Here is a 20,823-nt window from a genome sequence, read left to right on the forward strand (position 1 = left end):
CAGTTTTTGCAGAAACCCTTGGAAAGATAACCACAATTGATAACCATTAAAGGTTTATGAGGCAAAAAGTTAAATGCCTCCACTTTCTTCTTAAACTTTAATTAAAAATGAAAATGACTTTTCATTATAAAACTATATTATAAAATATTGAAGCATTTACTTTATTTTGTTTGACATATATTTTTGTGAGTGAAAAGATCTTGCACAGGAAAGTTCAGTCCCTTCCCGCTCAACAGTTGGACCACTTATGTTTAGCCTTGTTAGGTTCTAATGGTTTGGCTCTCATGCGAGAATCAACTAGGCACCTCTATCCTCGTTCAGCGTAAGCGGTGCCTATTTATATTATCATAGTCACCGCCTTCATTTATTTTGCAGGTCATAAGGCAGTAAAGCACCTACAACTCACCGTGACACATCTTAACGTCGCTTTCTCATTTTGGCCTTCAAATAATTAACCGAAGACCGAACAGTCTCGCTTGCATGGCCATTTGGCCTTATAGCATAATCTATTTTGATATTAACTGTCTAACCTCATAAATGCATTGGTTTGATTGGCTATACTTTTTCTGACAAGTTCAAATTCGAATTGTTATTTTTCTTCAGTGCAAATAGCAAGACCCTGCATACAAATCACTTGGCCAACCTCGAGCATACCGCTCGGTGATAACGCTTTTGTAGCTCTTACTTGAAGCCTCTTCAACCTAGGGATTGCTTTCGTAGATCCTAGTGTCCGTTGCTCGATGAGAAACATTTCCGTAGCTCTCATCGACCTAGGGAACGCTTCTGTAGCTCCTAGTGTCTATCGGTCGGTGAGGAACACATCCATAGCTCTCACTGAAGCCTCATCGACCTAGGGAACACTTCCATAACTCCTAGTGTCCGTCGCTCCGCCGCTCAATAAGGAACGTTTTCGTAACTCTCACTGAAGCCTCTTCGACCTAGGGAATACTTTTGTAGCTCCTAGTGTCTGCCGCTCGGTGAGGAACACTTCTGTAGCTTTCACCTGAGCCTCTCCGACCTAGGGAACGCTTCTATAGCTCCTAGTGTTTGTCATTCGGTGAGGAATGCTTCCGTAGCTCTTACCTGAGCCTCTTCGACCTAGGAACACTTCTGTGGCTCCTAGATTTCGCCGCTCGGTGAGGAACATTTTCGTAACTCTCACCTGAGCCTCTTTAACCTAGGAAACATTCTAATTGAACTCCTAGAGTCCACCGCTCGGTGAAGAGAGGAATGAAGAGTTAAAGTGCATCAAAAATAAACTCTCTAATATGACGTGAGCCTCCACTCTTAAGCTCATAATAATCCTTGCGCACCTCTTCCAATAAAGAGCTTGTTTGGGCTTGGGGGACTTGTGTACTATATGAAATATATCGATCATCGTTAACGGTCATTTACGAGCAGTTAACAGGTATATTAGTAGGTATTAATGATTAATCAATGATTTGATTTCTGTATCAAATATGAATATACGACATTAATGGTTTGATTGTCGTATCAAATATGAATATACGACATTAATGGTTTGATTGTCGTATCAAATATGAATATATGGTATTAATGATTAATTAATGGGCTTGATGGCTATAAACCCTATAAATGTACGATTAATGTCAAGGTAAAGACACTTTGATCTATCCTAATTAAATTGAGACATCTTTGAGAAACATATCTGATTTGAACATCAGAGTGTCTTCTCCAGTTCAACGCCCACTTGGTCAAGATTACTTGAAGGAGCTTGAATCATTACGACAAGGAATAAGGAAGGACGATCGACCCTCTATCCCTTTCAACCGAAAGTTATAAATTCCAAATATGTGAGAAACTATAGTTACCAGCCAGTGAGCGTGACTGAACAAACTCAGGTGCATGCAATTTTGAGAAAGCCTCACATGCCCATGAAATGTGACCATCTGCAATCACACTGCCACCACAAGAAAATAATTGAATCAACAAACTAGAAATGCATGCTCAAAGGTATATTCAGTGATGACTTCAGTTGAAAACAAGGATTTACCGATGCTTCTGTTCAAATGAGTTCCTCACGTGCATGAAATTCTTCTCATCCTTGCTCACGACAACAAAATTTTCAAGCATCTGCAAGGTATCAATACCAATAATAGAAAGAGCTACAACAGACATTTCATAATCCATGGCCCTGGCTCAACCCAAACCTATGTTGACATCTGTTGGGCCTATATGGCAGTTGGGCTTACAAATAAAGTTTATAAGAAAGAACAAGGGTGTATTTCTCCCCTTGTCTTGATGCATTAACATTTGTGTTTTGAGCCTCAACCTGATGGTGGAAAATCATATTGCCAACTATTGAAGACAAATAAGAGAAGGAAAGAGTAAAGCAAGTAATAGGTGATGAAGGATAAATGCCTTTTCAGTTTCAGTTTCAGACAACTTATCTACTGTGACATACTCAAATTCAGAAAGAAATCCAGTCACTTGTTCCACAACATTGAAGACCACACCACAAGTTTTAGTAGCTCCACAATTACTTCCCACATCTTTGTAGACATCCCAATGCCCAATATCTGCACATTTCCAACCAATTAATTTATTCATTTGCCCAAATGAAACCACGTACTTGACTATTTTAAGAAATTATTAAAAGGTTTACCATCCAGAATTTCGGTTAATCAAAGGAAGCTTACTTTTATAAGAGGATGAGAATAAGATCTTATATATTTTATATAATAATTCTCCCATAGAGCCTGATCAAGCTAGTGATAGGTTTTAAAGTTAAAAGAGTTTGACTACCAAAAATTAAAGTAAAAAGGTATAGTTCCAAGCGTTTACGAAAGGTTTAAAAGAATATTTTGAAACTAGAATTATTGTTCCTCAAATCTGCACCAAATGCCCAAGAGTATTGGTATTGTTTATTATAGAATGTATCAAGTATTTAAAAAAAGGTTTAATTATGTCGGACATCCCTATTTGTGCAGGTTTTTCTCAAATAGGTCACCATATTTTAAATGGTCTCAATTAAATCTCTTATTGTGTAAAATTGAATTAATTTAGACTTCGCCATTAATTTGACTAGACGACGTTAAAAAATGTTCTGCGTGGCAGAGTGACATTATCCTGTTTTACTGACGTGACAGAGTTTGATCGACTGAGTTGGATTTGTTTTATTTACCAATTTACAAAACTTGAATGAAATCAAAACACCATATTATAATTAAGAATTAATTAGAGTTAAGATCGTATTATAAAAAATTAAATGTCTAATAAGTTGAACCCTAATTGAATTCTATATCAGAATTTTCTTCTCCAAGATTTAGTTAATTTCCTTGGAAGATTCAGAGAACCCTAATCACAGTCTTTTTTCCAATTTTGGGTTCTCTTCCTTCACGGCCAAACCCAGTTTTGGGTTCTTCTCCTTCTTTGTTCATTCTTTCTCTCGGACAAAACTCAATCCTAAGGCTCTTCGTCTCACACGAGAAGCGGATTAAGGGAGCACGAGCACCCACCTTCGTCTTCTCCTTTCTTTCTTTTCGTTCAGAAACTTCTCCTTCCCCAAATCATTTTTGGCCTTGCTTCGTTTTGCAAGTTGGAGGCTCTTTTTCTCCTATCTCTTCCTTGGGTTCTGGGGCGGTGCTCGAGTTCGTTGAACCAGGCGCGACAAAGGTCCAGTTAGGGTGTTCTCGTCGGTGGGAATCGCCGAAGCCTCTTGGTTCAGAGCTCACGGCGGGTGAAGTGCAGACAGTGTCGCGGTGGCGGGCGAAGGCGGCGGCGTAGTGTTGCGAGAGGTACCGGCGCGGTAGCGAAGTGCGTTGTGTTTCCGATTTGGAAATTTTTGGGTTTTTGGAGTTTGAAAACATCAAGGATTTTATGTCTTGGAATATTATTCCTATAATTGAGCTTGAAAGGAAGGATTTTTGGTTTCTGGATTGTCCCTTGAATTTGTTTTCTTTGCCGTTTTTGGTTTCTTTGTTTCGTGGATTTGGGGTTTCATAGTGGTTGTTGGTGGCTGGCGGGTAGCGTCAATGGAGATGGTGGTGGATGTCAGGGGGCTGGTGAGAGCAAAACACCTTGTCAATGAAATGTCTGATAATAAGACAAAGAGAATTAAAATAATAAACTTCTGATTCTAAAAATAAATCAATAAAGAAAAAGGAAATTGGAAATAAAGTTGCGTTTTGATTTCATTCAAGTTTTTTAAATATGAAAATAAAACAAATCCAACTCAGTCAATCAAACTCTGCCACCTCAGTAAAACTTGGTCATGTCACTCTGCCACGCACAACATTTTTAAACGCCGTCTAGCCAAATTAACGACGAGGTCTAAATTGATTCAATTTTATACAATAAGGGACCTAATTGAGACCATTTAGAATACGAGGACCTATTTGAGAAAAACCTGCATAAATAAGGATATCCGAGATGATTAAACCTTAAAAAATACATGCATTCATACATATAGCTTCAGAAATGTCTTGTATAAATGTCCAGATCAAGAAAGAAAAATAAATGACATTGACATAAACTTTACCTACTCTATTAACATTACCAGTAGTAAGTCTACCAACTCTTCCACCCTCCACCGAAACCCCTCCCATCCCAATACGAAAACCTCAACATCATCGGCCGCATTGAAATCCTACCTAACCTCCTCAGCCTTTGGTACTAATACGTATGATAACGTTGTTGTTGATGCAATCAAATTAATACTATTAAATTGTATTAGCTTCAGTATTACTAAGATAGTAGCTAACAAAATAGAAAATGTAAATTTAACCTTAAGTCATCTTCTAACAAACAGGGAATTGATTATCAATCAATTAGTTCTTATAAAAACTATACAAAAGAGTTAGTAATAAAGAAAATAAAAATAAAGAAAATATTAAAGAACGAAGTAACAAATTTATAAAGAGATTTTAAAAGATAAAAAAAATCAATAATAAAGAAAATAGGTTGATTTCACTATTTTTTCAAAATAGGATTCATTATTGGCTATCTAAAGATTATTGTTCAATTAATTATTATCTTAGATTTTCAAATTAATCATTGTAAATTTTCAATTAGTTTGTTGGCGTTCTCAGTTTTAACCAAAGTAAATTCTAAATTAAAAGCAAGAACTTTGTAGATTAATCATAGTAAATTTAAACAAAGTACATTCTCAATTAAATATTACTATGCCTAACCATGTCTATACCTCTTATATCAAGTAAAAAACTAATTAACCAAAGTACATTCTTGATTCATTCTTGTTAAACTTTTACCACTAATCAAAGTACATTCTCAAGTATTGACAAAAACTCATTCAATCATATGAAAGTTTCTAACTTTAATCAAAGTCAAATAAAATTAAAAGTTATTGAACTCATATGATTGATAGCTATACCCTATTCAATAGGGATGGAGATAATACAAAAATTTCATTTTATTGAATTTGAATATGAAACGAAAATGATTTTTTTCTTTAAAATAGTTGAGATAACGAAACTTGTCATAGTCCCACCTTATTCTCATCCTACTTATAACTCCTCTTATACCTCTTTTATATTTGTTTCATTGAAAAAAAAAATTTAAAAAGATTGTTTTTAATTTCAAAAGATATAACCATATGTTTATCAATGGTTTAAGAAGTAAAGGTCAATTTTCTCTAGTATGATAAACTCTCCCATTAAGTAATATCTCAATTACATAAACAATGGTTACATTCACTAACCAAGGCTTCAACAATCTTATACTTTTGGACCTCTATGATCAACTCTATACCAAGCAATACAACATTCCAATTTCATATAATCAAACATTTCAAAATAAAACAAAGGAAAAATGATGTAATCATATCGGTTGCTGATCAGTTATTTTGGAATATTCAATTTATTACTTTCAATTTGGTCCGTGCTTTAAGTAACCACAAATTTTGTATTACGCAATTTATTTTTACCTGCTTCATCGGTGTGAGTAATCACATATTTGGATTATACAATTTATTTCTACCTATTTTTTCGGTTCTCTGAATTATCATCTATTTTGTATTATGTAATTTTATTTATTTATTTAGTCGGTGTTCAAGTTATCTCATTTTTTTAGCAAAAAAAACTAAAGACGTTTAATAAAAATGTTAGTCTTCTCTAAAAATAGTGATAAAACTTGAGGTTGTTACGTGAAATTGAAATGAAAATACAACATTAGAAGTACTTACATGTGAAATAGTAAATGAACTGTCACTACAAAAGCAACGTCAAAAAAGTTTGAGATTCAACTTAAAATTAATGGAGTCTAACTACTTGAGAACAAATGTTAATATATTATCATTTTTGAAGAAAAATAATTTTGAAAAAATAAAAATCAATCCATGAAATGTTAATGGGAAACAAACACATCAATGTAAAAGTGTCATATTTATAGCCCAGTCTAAATTTAATAGTAAGTAAACAACTTTGTAGAAAACATTTTTCATGAAGGCAACCATGGACAAGCTAATTAATTTAGGAATTGATAATAGAAAATGGTTTCAACGATTTAGTGTTTAACCTCTTATCATTTAGTTTAATTTTTTAAAAATAAATATCAACTTTCTAACTTTTCATTTTTGTTTATAATCTATTTGGAGGGAATTTGTTTTTGTATTTTTCCTAGTATGAATTTTGGTTTGTCTCTCATGTTTTTGTTTTTATTTCTATTAGTAATATATAATTAATGAATTTTGGAGTATCGGTATAATAATAATAATAATAAATGACTATCATGAACATAATTTTAATAAAGAAACAACTTCATAAAAGAAACATTTATTAATGTCATATTTACTTCAAACTAAATTAAGCAATTCATTCAATGATACAAGTTATTATTTTTCTGTTATTCAAAAGTATCATTTTAGTTGAGGTAATTTGGCAAATTAATTATATTTTAAAATTATTATACCTACTTTAATCATAAACCTATGGTTTAATTAAGGTGAGTTACCTCCTTAGCTCTTTTCTTGACTAAACAATCTCTTTAATCAGCAGTCAGTTTGGTCAACCACATTTTAAAAGATAAAACAATGTGTTGGTTGGTAGTTTGAAACTAAAACAATTGAAAGAATTCCTCGAAAATATAATTTTTTTTTTCATAATCCTTAAATCTAAGCTTAGTTGCTTATTTTTATACTTTATTTTTGAAGCACATCTTAATATGTACTTATGTTACATGACTTCTTGGATTTTGGACTACAATAATTGACAGATTACTTTTTCAAAAACTTTTGTTTTTATCTTTTCAAAAATTTACCCTGTATACTTATTATAGTTCAAATTTTTATATAAATTTTTCAAGATTTCAACCCACCAACTTTTATAAAAACAATGAAAAAAATTATTGTTTTTATTAAATACCCATTTTTTACAGTTTCTCTTGTGAGAAATTTGATAATTTATTTTCAAAAAGTAATTGCACCATTTAGTTTTGCAGGTGTTTATTTTAGTTTTCGAAAATGCTTAGAAGATCCTTTGACTATTGCATAAGTTTACTGAAATAAGTTTGTTTCTTTTAGGGGCTGTTTCAATTCAGTTTATTTTCTTAAATTACCAAAACTAGCTACTTTAGAAACTACTAGTTTTTTTTTTCGTTTTATATCCTCACTATAATTTATCACACCTAATTTGTTTCAAAATTCTATAATATGTTATTTTATATAATTTATATTTATCAACTAGTGTATTAATCAATTTTATTAAATACTTTTAAATTCAATCTACTTAGATCTTCTTTTTTAAGCTCGTAGTGTATATATAGCGCATAAACTTCAGCTTTAATTATTTATTAATTTTAACAAACCACCCTGAAAATTCTAAAATACAATCAAAATCGAAATTTTAATGAAATAACTTTCATAAATTCAGTTTTGTAAACAAACATAATCTTAAATTCTCCTTTTTATTTTTTTCAAAAATTCTAAGAAAACTAATCACTATCTTATACAAAAATCTTTTGAGATAAAACAAATATGTTTTATTAAAACTACACATAACGTAAAAAATATTTTAATATTTATTAATAATATAAAATTACACATAACGTAAGTGACTATTAGTGAATGTATTTATTAAAATACAGACAATTCAATTAATCTTTTAGCCATTTTAAACAAAAGTAATATTAAATTTAACATTTTATAACTACTGAGAATTTAAGTGTGAATAGAAGTTTTAAGTTCAATACAAATGAGAAAGTGAAATAAGATATAAGATAAATATCTGTTAATATATTGTCTTAATATCTTAAATTGAAAGTGATATCAATATTTTATGTGATTAGACTTAAATTTTGGTATTGTGTTTTAGTGATAACTATATATTATGATCAGTAAACCAAAGAACTACTTGATCTTGAAGACTGATTTAGTGAAATATAAAAAATGCACTAGTGAAGTCAGGGGAAACGACAGCGGTTATTTTCGCTGATAGGCACCAGTTCCTGAACCTAGGCATATTCAAGCGAGGTAAAAGTGGTAGACTTTATGCCTCGGTTCCGAACCGAGACATAAAATGGTAGGATTTTGCCTCGGTTCAAAATTAACCGAAGCAGTAACACTTTTTATTTTTTTAAATATTTTTTTCGCTGGACTTTATGCCTCGGTTCCATGATGAACCGAGGTCGTTTCTCCCCCTCTACTGTCTCGGTGGGAGCTTGAACCGAGGCAGTAAGGTCTTTTTTTTTCTTCTTCTTCAGCCCTGCCATGCTCAGGCCGAGGGGGTGTCGCCTTCACAATCTGGCGTTCGATATGCACAATTTGTCCAACAATGTAGTTAGGTCTGCTTGGAACATGTTTTGCAAACAGGGCTACAGATTCATCAGATAAGTAATAATTAGAGCAGTTCCTGGTAATTGCCTCATAATACCCAGCATAAGTGAGCACAAAGGCTGCTATCTCATGAACTTCCAGGAAACCAAAACAAATCTTCTCTTTATTTGCCTGTAGAATGTCACAAGCAAAATATAACTCAATCCACAATTTTGAAATGGGTAAAAAATACAGTAAAAAACCATCCATGCAATCAAGTGATCATCAGACATTTGTCTGTGGATAAAACTTAGATCATCTCAGAGGCTCAAACATTTTATTGTCACATTAAGAAAACAAGGTAGTACCTGCTTCTCAAGTTGATGCTTATTGTAATAAGTTTAACTCAACCATTTCTATCAACGCTCGCCAAAACTAAATACGTTTCATCACTACAAGCCTACCACCACAAGTCATTTTATATTTTCAGTGGGAATGAGCATAGTATAAGTAAATTACTTGGCCAAAGACTGCGACAAATTACAAAGGGAATCTGCAAAACCAGCCACACCACTGGGAGAATAAACACAAGTCTTGAGTCTTTCAAAAAAGCTGCGTGTTTTAACGACAAATTCATCAGGCACCGTGTTTCAAATTTATATATCAATTTACATTATCAACTAATTCAATCCTAACAATTCAAAATTATTAAAACCTAATTCAGAATTATATAAACCAATTAATACAAATTATATAATACAAATTATATAAAAAATTATAATACAAAAACTTACCAGCTAGAGCACCACTCTCAGCTTTTGTTTGATCGAAATCATCGAAAAGCCATAGGTCGGAGTGATCATGTGCGCCAGTGAAGTAAGTCTGTCCGGAACTAGCAAATCCTAATTGCCTTGGAAAGAAAGTGAAAGAGATGATTTGTGTGTTGGTGGGACCGTACAAGAAGAGTTGCTTGGTTTGGATGTGTCTCTGATAGCAAAGTTGGCAACTGATCAAATCCAGCAGAGGAGACCCACGACGTGGAGGAAACCGTGGAGGAAGGCGCCAGACCAGCAGTGCAGCGGGGGCGGTTTTGCAAGGCGTCGTGCAGTTGGTGTGGAGCGCGTGCAACAGGCAAGCCAGTGCAACAGAGGTAGTAGCGTGGACTCGTCAAGCGGAGCACCAAAGAGCAATGGAGGCAGCGACAATGGTGAGGGAGACGAAGATGAAAGGGAGTGATGAATGAAGCAGAAGAAAATGGAGGGCAGAAGAAAGAGAGTGCGCAATGAAGAGGAGAAATGAAAATTTTTGAATATAGCTATTACACCGGTCCTAGAAATAACCGAGGCAATATACATGTATACGCCTCGGGTTAACATCAACTCGATGCCTATGCTGGTATAAAAAAATAAAAATAAACTCTGAAATCACCTTATAGGCCTCGGTTCTCTTCCACCCGAAGCATAAAAACATTTCCACACCGGTTCTGGAGCAACCGATGCCATAAGACTCGTGACAGACATGACAGAGCAGGTCAGGTGACAAGGAAAAAGGTGATTTTGACAGACTATATGCTTCGGTTAGACCTTTAACCGAGGTAATAAGAGCTATATGTTGCGGTTCTGCCATGGACTGAGGCAGTAGAGCAAGTAAAGGCCAAATATCAGCTTTTCAGAGAGATGTGAGAGTGTGTTAGGTATCGGTTTCGTCTTGAACCGAGATAATAAGCGTATATGCTTCGGTTTCACCTAATCCGAAGCCTATGCCCTTTTTTTACTAGTGATGATTACTCCCAAATTATATATTTTTGATAAATTTGATGGGGTGTTGATGAGGTTGATATAAAGACGGTGTGTGTGAAGAAAAGCACAAGGTGAAAATGGCGTTTTGCGTTTTGGTTCACAGAACACGATGAAAAAAAGTTGTTGAACAGTGCAGAATGGTGGAAGGGTACAGGGAGAGAAGCATTGCCCTCCTTTCGTTTATTATAAAAAGTTTGCAGAGAAAGGGGAAGCTTGCAGTGTTTGCTTAGCTTCACCACTAATAAATTATTGCATGGTTTCTTGCACCTACCCTTTGGATTCTTCCCCCTTTTTTTATTACTTTCTAACATCATTTTTGCTTCATCCTTTACTGCGACCCAGCTTTCCATGCATATCATCACATGCACTCCTTACTCCCACAACACAAACCCTAGCTTCCCCTTCTTTTTTTTCTTCCATTCACACCTCTTCAATATCTCTTATCTTTTCTTTTTCCCACCCACCAAAGATGAGCATGAATGAGATGAGTAAAGATAATTTATAGCTAGCTAGGGCATGCATGTGCCAGATAAGAAAACAAGTGCTTATATTATTTGGGTGAATCATAGATGGTCAGAAAACATGTAACAATGTCAGAAGACATATATATATGTTTCTAGTATCCACACTTGCACACGGTAAGAATGCCTGGATCAAAAGTAACATTATAAGATGGTCACAATAATAAGAGTTACATGGTCAAATCCTCCTTTTTCTCTTCGCCCTGACCTTCCCTTAATTATAGTGTTCCCGAAAACAAGCACTCTGTATACAAACACTTTTTATCTTTCAATTATCAATTATCAGGTAGCCCACATAAAGCATATCAATCATCATGAATAATGTGAAGCCAAGTTTCCAAAAATCTACCGTCTCACAAGAATATTATTACACGAAACATTCATGATCATACTCATACATAAATAAGTCCCAGATTTATGTTATATCTTATAAAGTTGTCATTCAATTTAAACGACATTCAAATATTCAAATTTAAATGGGTGTGTCTAGAGAGGAACGATGAGTGTTGGAAATTTATGTTTTGTTATCAAATCTTTTTTATTTTTTTTTACCACAATTATATTAATAGTGAACTTCTTCACATTATATCATATGAACTTACGTGAGAATAAGAACATGCACTGTTGAATGTAAAAGTTCTGTTAGACATATAATGTTAAGAAGGAAAACGATATTTTGTTGATTTTAAAAAGTAAATTTTAAACTTAATTCAAAATCAAAAATTGATTTGTAAGATGAAGTTTGTACTCATTTATATATTTGAATTGATTTTATCTTTAGATGATGTTAAAAAGTTAAATTTTAAGCATAACCCAGCCTAAAATAATCGACTTATAAGATGAGGTTTTCACTCACTTATATATTTGAATTGATCTTATTTCTAGTTGATGTGACACTTCAAATACATCACCCTCAGGTGGAGACATACACATCTCGTGCGTGAGACTAAATAGTTTTGAGTGGTCCGATAATAGATTAAACAATATACACAACAAACATTAAATTTCGTTAAGATAGACTTTTAACACATGGTTTTGTCACCATGTTAAGAAGTGAACTTTAAGTCAAACTCAATCTTAAAAAACCGACTTGTAAGGTGAGATTTTGCACTTACTTATATATTGTGAATTGATTTTATCTTTAGTCTATACAAGACTTTCAATAACTTATGACCACCTATAATGTTGGAAGTTTCATATTAATTAAAAAAAAAAGGGTAAATTTAGAATATATAAGTGAATGCAAATTACAAGTTAATTTTTTGTGGATAAGTTAGGTTTAAAGTATTACTCCATGTAAAGTCTATCATAATTAAATCTACATTGATTATAAATAAAACAAATATTAATTATATAAATAAATACAATTTTTTAGAATTAAATTATACTTAAAAAAGTTTACCTATATATAATATATATAAAATCGTATATTTGATTGTTATTCGACATATGAATTATAATAAGAAAACATTAAAACGTTACTCTAGAAGATTAAAATTATAGGTTTCTTAAATTTTAAATTAACTTATAATACACAAGTTAATTTATAGAAACTTATCATATAATTCTTAAATATATTTTTAATTTATATATAAGTTAATTTTCTTTAATTTTATTTTTATTTGCTTTCGACTTTATATATACTTTTGAAAAGCTCATCTAAATACCTTCTATATCCTTTTTCTTCTTATTTCTCTTTACCAGTTTTTGTAACGCATAAAATTTTATTGTTATATTTTTATCTCTTTCTGTAACAATAACTGTTTCATGTGATTTTCTCTATATTGTTTTCTTATATTCCCTTACTGTATAAAAAAAATTGGAAAAAAAAACTGTACAAAACTTATTTTTTATATATGTTAGGGGAAGAGAGCTGTATTTTTTTTAAAAGATTAATAAAAAAAAGAAGAAAATAGATTTAACACTCAGTTTTATAGTAATTACTCCTTTAAAATTAAGTAAAAGTGTATGACTAAAAATAAACACGAAAATGAAATATGTTAGTATAATACACTAAAAAAAATCATTAAATAGAAAACAGTTTTAGAAGCCAAAATACTAATTTATACATCATCTAAAAAGTTAAAAAGTTTTAGTATCTAAAATATAGTTTGTATCATATGTGAAAAATTATAATTGATTTGAGAATTAAAGTTTTAATTGGTCTTTAAATTAACTAACAAGATTTTAACTACTTAGTATTAGTCTCTAATTTTAAATTAAAGACTAATTTAGATACTAATTCCTAAATCTTGATAATTAATATTAGATATCAATTTAAATTTTAATTTAATAAATTTATTATAATTTTTAGTTATAATAAAAACTATTTTAAATACTACTAATTTTTAATTTATAAAATAATATTTAAATTATTAATTTTTTTGCCTCTAAAATCAACTACTATTTAATGTTCTTTTTAATGATAGTTATAAATACTATTTAGAACTATTATAACTAGAAATCAATCTCTTCATTAAAAACACCAACTTTACCTATATATATTATAAAAAAATCATTAAATAATAATTAAACTTAAAAACAAAAACAATTAATCATCATATGATTAAACACTAATTTATAAATTAAAATTTAATGAAAGTTAATATAATTTATATTATTAATAAAAAAATTATAATTAATTTATAAATTAAAATTAAAATTAATCTATAACATTATAAATTTTAACTAAGTTACAATAAATCAGTTTCTATATTTTTAAATTAGAAACTAATTTAAGGGATCAATCCTGAGGAAATGTTCTCTTTATATATACATATATATCCATTTCAAGTATAGTTTAGATAAGCATAGTATATGATTGTTTTGATATTAGAGTTAGTTTTTAAGAGTAAGACGAAATTTTCATTAGAAGTTAGATTTGACAGATAAACATATTTATGGAAATTTTGCTATGAGCTTAAAATGAATGTCCAGTTTTGTTTTTGTTTTTTGTCCTAAATAATAAGGAATAGTATATTGAAATATTTGATGTGAGAAAATGTGTAAGATAAAAAAGAGCATAGAAGGACTTTCGTATGAAAAGGGAAAGTTTCGACCTTCTCAAAAGTAATGAGCCTATGACCTGTTATGAAGACTGTCTTAATGATGTTACGGAAATTCGCTTTGAATACGGAATTTCTGGAATTCTGCGTTACCATCTTTTCATTTATTACTCCTTCAAGAGCTAAACTGATATTCCACCAGCTACGACAAAAATTATAATCATCTCAAATATTTCAGAGAATGTCCTTAACATTTTCATGGAATTGGAAAATTAATTTAAGTAAAAAGGAATACCAATATTGAGCTACAAAATGGATACATGAATAACTAAAATCAGGTAAATGCACTTATTAAAACAGATAGAATCAACGTTTATTAATAAAATATGTAATAATACAAAATAGTCTATGTTTTTTTAACATGTTTTCATATTATTGTGTATATATATATATATATATATATATTTTAATAATTATAGTACCAGTTAGAAAGACCTCATATAGATAGGTTAAAATTAGCAAAATAAGTATATTGTTTCATTCTACTTTGCACAATTTAATTTCATGCCATCTAAAAGAATTTTGTTTGGGACGCATGCATAATGATAGTGATCAGACAAACATCTTTTAAATAATTTTTTTAAAATTAAAAAACTATTTTATCAATTTTCCTTTTTAAGTGACATTTTTTAAATTTAATTATTCTTTTATTGAATCATTGTTTTAAATTTAACAAATTTTTTAATTATAAAACTACTTAAAAAACAATAAAATTGTAAATAAAATTATTTATGTTTAATTTTATAAGTATAACAATAAAAATAATAATATATATACCACTAGTATATACCTCTCTCTCTCTCTCTCTCTCTCTCTCTCTCTCTCTCTCTGTATATATATATATATATATATATATATATATATATATATATATATATATATATATATAAAGGAATCTTTTTTTTTTGTGATTACATTTTATTTTCAGTTGTATCCTTTAAATAAAAAAATTAAACTAAAATTATTATTTATCAATTTTTTTCTTTAAGAATTCGTTTCTTATCTATAATTATACATAAAAATTATAAAAATTATTATTTTTTAAATTTAAATAATAATTCATAAAAAAAAGACCATTTTTCAGTTTTATCATTTTAGTAACAACGTTTTTTAATTTAAATAATTATTCATTATAAAAGAATTATTTATTCTTTTATCATTTTGGTAATCCTTTTTTTAAATTAAAATAATTACTCTAATAAAAAAATTATTACAACAATATTATTTATAATGTCTTTTATTTCAATAACTAATATTTATTTTATCCATAATTATATCTATAACTATATATCTATAATTATATATATTTTTTGTTTTTTTAATTTTACACTTTACTATTTTTAAAATTTAAATAATTTGTAGATATTTAAAAATGTATATACCTGTGTTTACTCTAATATACATGGAAGAGGTTTCCAATGGTGTCCGTATTTGATTTCCAATTTTACCTTTTAAACAAAAGAGATTAAATTTAAATTATTGTTTATTAATTCTATTCTTTAACTAACCGTTTCTTTAAATTTAAGCATTATTTTTATTTAATAGTTTTTTAAACTTAATCATTTTTTTAATTATAAACTACCTTCAAAATAAATAGAAAGTTATAAAAATTATTTACATTGAATTTTATAGTAGCAATAATAATAATAATTTTATTTTTTTATTATCATAAAAAAGGGAACACAGGTGTGTATTCACACGTATGTTTTCACTAATATATCCAGAATGTATCTTTTTGTGTTCATATTTGTTTTTCAATTTTATCTTTTAAATAAAATTTTTTCCTTTAAATTTTTTTTAAGCATTTTAAAATTATATTATCAAACATTTTATAATAATAAAAAAAGGCTTTAAAAATATAGAGATTCAACTTTCATAATTCTTATCATATCTATACTTTCTACTTTACTTTTTTTTATAAATAAATTACAAATAGTTAAAAATTACAATATAAAATAATTATAGATATAAATATACTGTAAATATAGAACCTCTAACTGGTGCTGTCAAAATGGGTTGTAACTCTTGGTCTAACCCGGTCTATTACAAGTTTGAACCGGGTTGGGTTTGCAAAAAATATAATTTTTTTATGCGGGTTAGTGTTCAACTCGGCTCACTTAGAACCTGGTTCACCAGGTTGGCTCATCAACCCACCTAATTTAATTTAATTATTTATTATTTTGTATTTCAATATTATATTAGTTAGGATATTTTTTATTATATTGTAGATAGTGAAAGAAGAAGATGTTTCAACAGAGAAAAATATTATAGATTTATCTATTCAAAACTCTAATATTATAATTGGACAAGTGATACAAAAATTATCAATATTAAAAACATATTTGTTTGTCTTTTGTACATGTTTTGGATGAGTGTATGATACATTTTATTTATTTATTTTGAATTGCCTTTGAAGTTTAACATCATTTTACTATGAAATTTATTTAAATTTGAATTAAAAAAATTGTAACTTTTTTTTTATTTCAAAAAAACTTATAATTAAATGAGTTTGTGAGTCAACCCGTTTAACCCACCAACCTGTGGTGGGTCGGACCAAATTTAAATTTTTTCAACTCGTTAATAAGTGAGCCGGGTTGGATTAACTTACTAAGTGACCAAAACCGGGTTACCCATTTTGACAGCTCTACCTCTAACCATGAAAAACCTTCAAAAGTGATATCATATATATTTGTTAATTGCTAATTAACTCAAAATGTACTATACTTAATTTTGTTGAAGTTCAAAATTTTGTTTTAAATGGATTAATTCTACCTTGTGAAGATTCACTGCTCTCTTACTTGCTATCTTGAAAAGATTCTTTGACAAAATTACAAACATTCATTTGACATTGATGGTAGGGATATTATAAAAAAGTAAACTTATGTATTTGTAAAGAAAAGAGTAAAGGACAGTAAAGGATAGTTCTAAATGAGTGTAAAAATTAATGTCCTTGCTATCTAGAAGGAGTTCATGATTTAACCAACAGTTATTTGACTGTGATTGATAAGCATAAAAAAATATAGTATCCGCATCTTTAAAATGTCTTGCTAAGTTGTCATTATTATTAGAAGGGTATTTATGTAGGACTATAATAAATAGATTGAAGGATCCTATAAAGGTAATTTCATCCCTTAGCATTCACCACCTCAACTCTTATATAAATTAAGACCCTGTTTGTTTTATACTGGGAATCAATTTCACACACACACTGTACACACTCTAATCCCACAACATATTACAATTGGACACACATTCCCATCACCAGCATGTTTGGTTTCGAGGTTAAACGCATGTTTGACGTCAATTTCTGAATATAAACAAACCTTATTAATTATATATAGCTTCTGTATTTAATTTTTTGACCAATTTAATACATTTTCTTGCGTTACAAACGCGTGTACCAAGTCCAAATAAACGCTAGTTCAACCAGTCAAAATTAACTCTAAGCAATCAAACATTAAAAGAAATGGAATAAATATTATTTCTAGCATTAATTTTCCATAAAAAAAAAATGAGTGCATTAAAGGAGTTCACTGTGTTCAGCATATGATTTATTTATATATATGTATATACATATACACAGAGATATATGTGTAATAGTATTATTATTTTACCTAGGTTTCAGGTTCGTGAATCATTTTGATATTTGTTGGTGTGTGCATTGGAATGGAAGATGAGAGGCAGAAAGAGGCAAAGAGTCCAAGGCATGGCCCTGAGAAGAGTGAAGCGGTTCGGTCGAGGTGGACTCCCAAGCCGGAACAAATTCTCATACTGGAATCCATCTTCAACAGTGGCATGGTGAACCCTCCCAAAGATGAAACCGTAAGAATAAGGAAGCTGCTTGAGAAATTCGGTGCTGTGGGTGATGCCAACGTCTTCTACTGGTTCCAGAACCGCCGCTCCAGATCCCGCCGCCGCCAGCGCCAGATGATGCAGCAGGCAGCCGCCACCGCTGCTGCGATTAACCAGCCTCAGCCACAGCCTCAGCCACAGCCACAGCCTCAGCCTCAGCCTCAGCCTCAGCCTCAGCCTCAGCTTCAGCCTCATGGTCTTGTTGCTGGTGGTGCAATTCAGCATGATCATCATCATAATCAGGTTAACCTTGTTGCAAGTGAAAGTGCTACTTCAAACATTGGTCTTGGTTCTTGTGTTTCTTATGATCTCCTAGGTGGTTCCTCTTCATCGTGTAGTGGTGGTGGACAACAAGGCATGGGTGGTTTCTTTTCTGGTTCTTCTCCTCAAATGGGTTTTCCTGAAATAATTGATCACACCCCACCTTCCCCATCAGTTTTGTTCCCTCCTTTTGATCCCAATTTGACCTTCCAGACTGGTAATTAAATTGCATGCTTCTATATTATTACTCAATTTTTTAGAGTTTTTTTTTATATATATGTATATTTTTTCACAGAAAATCTTGTTTGGATTAATTCTCATTCTTGTGTGTTTGTGATTCAGAATTTTTAGATTTTAAAAAATTACATTTTTTTTTCTGGGAGAATGTTAAATTCCATTAGGGATTCGTTTCCAGAAATTAACTCTTTTTTTAAGTGTAACAGGAGGTTTAAAAGGGGTGCTGTGAAATAGAAGTTATGATTAATTGAAGTGTTTATTACCTTAACAGTATATTTTAATGAGTTTTGTTTTTAAAAGTTCTTATTTTTCGGCTGACTGGTTTCGGGTGGGCTACAGAATAAAGTAGCAACCTTTTCCCTGATTTGACAGTTCTGTGTTTGAATTGCATGAAAGTTGTACTTTCCGGAAAAACATGAGGCTACTTTCTGGTTGCAGTTTCTGCTCCTTCCTTTTTATTCTCTCACTTCTTTTTCTGGTTTCTTCAAAACTTCTGTACAAAGATTTCCAAACCCTAGATTGTTGTTTTTTACCCTCATTTTCATGTTTTTTTGTTTCTTTTCTCCTTTTCTGTAATTTGATTTCTTCTTCCCTGTATATGCATCTCTCACCCCATGTTACTGATTCAAAGGAATCTACTATGTTCATCATATTCATAAGAAATACATTTGTATTCACTCTTTTCAATTTATTTTTCTTTTATCTGTTTTCCTTTACATCATTTATATTATCTCATTTATTTCTCTCCTAATTTTTTTCTTTATCTTTTTCTATTACTAACTATATGGTAATAAGCCTAATCTTTTATATAATTTATAATATTGTGTTTTGACTTTTTTTTTCACCTTAATATTTATAATTAGCCTAAAATTTGAGGAATGTATATATTCAGGTTCAGAGCATTTTTGCTTAAACATTTGTAGGATCCTCTTGCTTTGTTTTACCATCTGAAAATTAAAATTTTAAATCAATCATACTATATATATCCTTACGTGAGAACTGGCTGAGGTTCTAATATTGATAACCATTGTTTTATTTTGTGGGGTAGGATATGGAGGCACTGATATCTCAGCATTCATCACAGTTTTCATCAATGGGATTGCAACAGAACTTCCAAAGGGACCAATAGACATGAAGACTGTGTTTGGAGAAGATGTTATGCTAGTTCATTCCTCTGGAGTGCCTATTCTCGCCAATGATTTCGGATTCTTGATGCAGAACCTTCAGCATGGAGAAAGTTACTTTCTGGTTGGCAGAATCTTCAAATCAATTGCTTCTTTTCCAAATCATGTGTTGCCACTTTCAATTTCTTGTTTATTCTTTTACTTTGAATAATATAACTTTGCCGATTTTCTAATATATCTGAAAAACCCTTTTCTGTTTTTCTTTTATTTATTATGCAAATTAAGTCATTAGCTCTTATTTTCTACAGGTATCAAAGACAACATAAATATGAAAGCATCAGCCATAGCAGCAACAGAAGCTTCCTTTTGGAATTTATCAGATTGGCCTTGGCTGCTCCTCTTGTTTCCTTTTAACTTTTGTTAATGTCGTAATTTTATATATGTTCTCAAATAATAGACATACTCTATTGTGTGATTATAGGATTCAATATCTATATATGTACCCTAGAAAATATATATTATATATTTATATATACTGTACCTTCTTGGTTTTAGTACAAACATGCGTTTAGAAACCCTATATATATTATCAACTTGTGTAACGCATATTTTGACTAGCCTTTAATAAGGGAGAGTTGTCTTTTTGATACATGATTTCGTGAAGAAAAAAAAAAGTGTTTTCGACTTTGAATAGGGGTGTGACGCGATTTACTTACGTTTCAGATTGGACTGAAACACACGTGTTATTAATGCATCTTCCATGAATTTCTCAAAAAAGTTCTTTGGCATGCATCTGAATAAGTTTTGTGATTAAAATAATGAGTTTACATGAATCTTCTTATAAGAAATTAATCAGAAGCTGATTCAAAGAATTTTAAGTGCTGAGATGGGTTTTGTAAGCGGTGCTGATAAATATAAGGATAAATAATGGAAGAAGAAATAATGAAGACCACATGGAATGTTACTTTTGATCCTTAAAATGGTGATATAAATAGAGACAAGGAAGTGGCGGTGGGGAATTAACAAACCAAAGTGAAACATTAGTACTCGGTTGGAAACATATCTAACTTTGTTTGACTTGTGTTGTCTATCTTTTTCCCATCTATTCCTTTCTTAAGGAGCAAAAGAGGGGAATTCAGATAATTGTTGACGATCACATAGACACAGCTACAAAGTCTATGTTCATTGAATTTCATTCATGTTCAGTTTACGATATTGTTTTCTTTTCATGCACAT

General features: G+C 30.5%; 1 protein-coding gene across 1 annotated transcript; it reads left to right on the plus strand.

Moving 5' to 3' along the window:
- The first annotated feature begins 17,698 nt into the window (after positions 1-17,698).
- On the plus strand, positions 17,699-20,157 carry LOC124825825 (WUSCHEL-related homeobox 11-like). Its single transcript, XM_047298538.2, has 3 exons — positions 17,699-18,443; positions 19,512-19,711; positions 19,896-20,157. Exons 1-3 carry the CDS (start codon positions 17,780-17,782, stop codon positions 19,911-19,913), a joined length of 882 nt encoding a protein of 293 aa, XP_047154494.1. The 5' UTR covers positions 17,699-17,779; the 3' UTR covers positions 19,914-20,157.
- The last annotated feature ends 666 nt before the right edge of the window (positions 20,158-20,823 follow it).

The sequence above is a fragment of the Vigna umbellata genome, chromosome 5, assembly GCF_029865625.1.
Source record: "Vigna umbellata cultivar VRB3 chromosome 5, Vumbellata_1.0, whole genome shotgun sequence".
Lineage (NCBI taxonomy): Eukaryota > Viridiplantae > Streptophyta > Magnoliopsida > Fabales > Fabaceae > Vigna > Vigna umbellata.

Excerpts from the sequence above, each read along its gene's own strand:
- LOC124825825 (XM_047298538.2), top strand. The coding sequence starts at position 17,780 with ATGGAAGATGAGAGGCAGAAAGAGGCAAAGAGTCCAAGGCATGGCCCT. Across the intron at positions 18,444-19,511 it reads CAATTTGACCTTCCAGACTG|GATATGGAGGCACTGATATC; the intron begins GTAATTAAATTG and ends TTTGTGGGGTAG.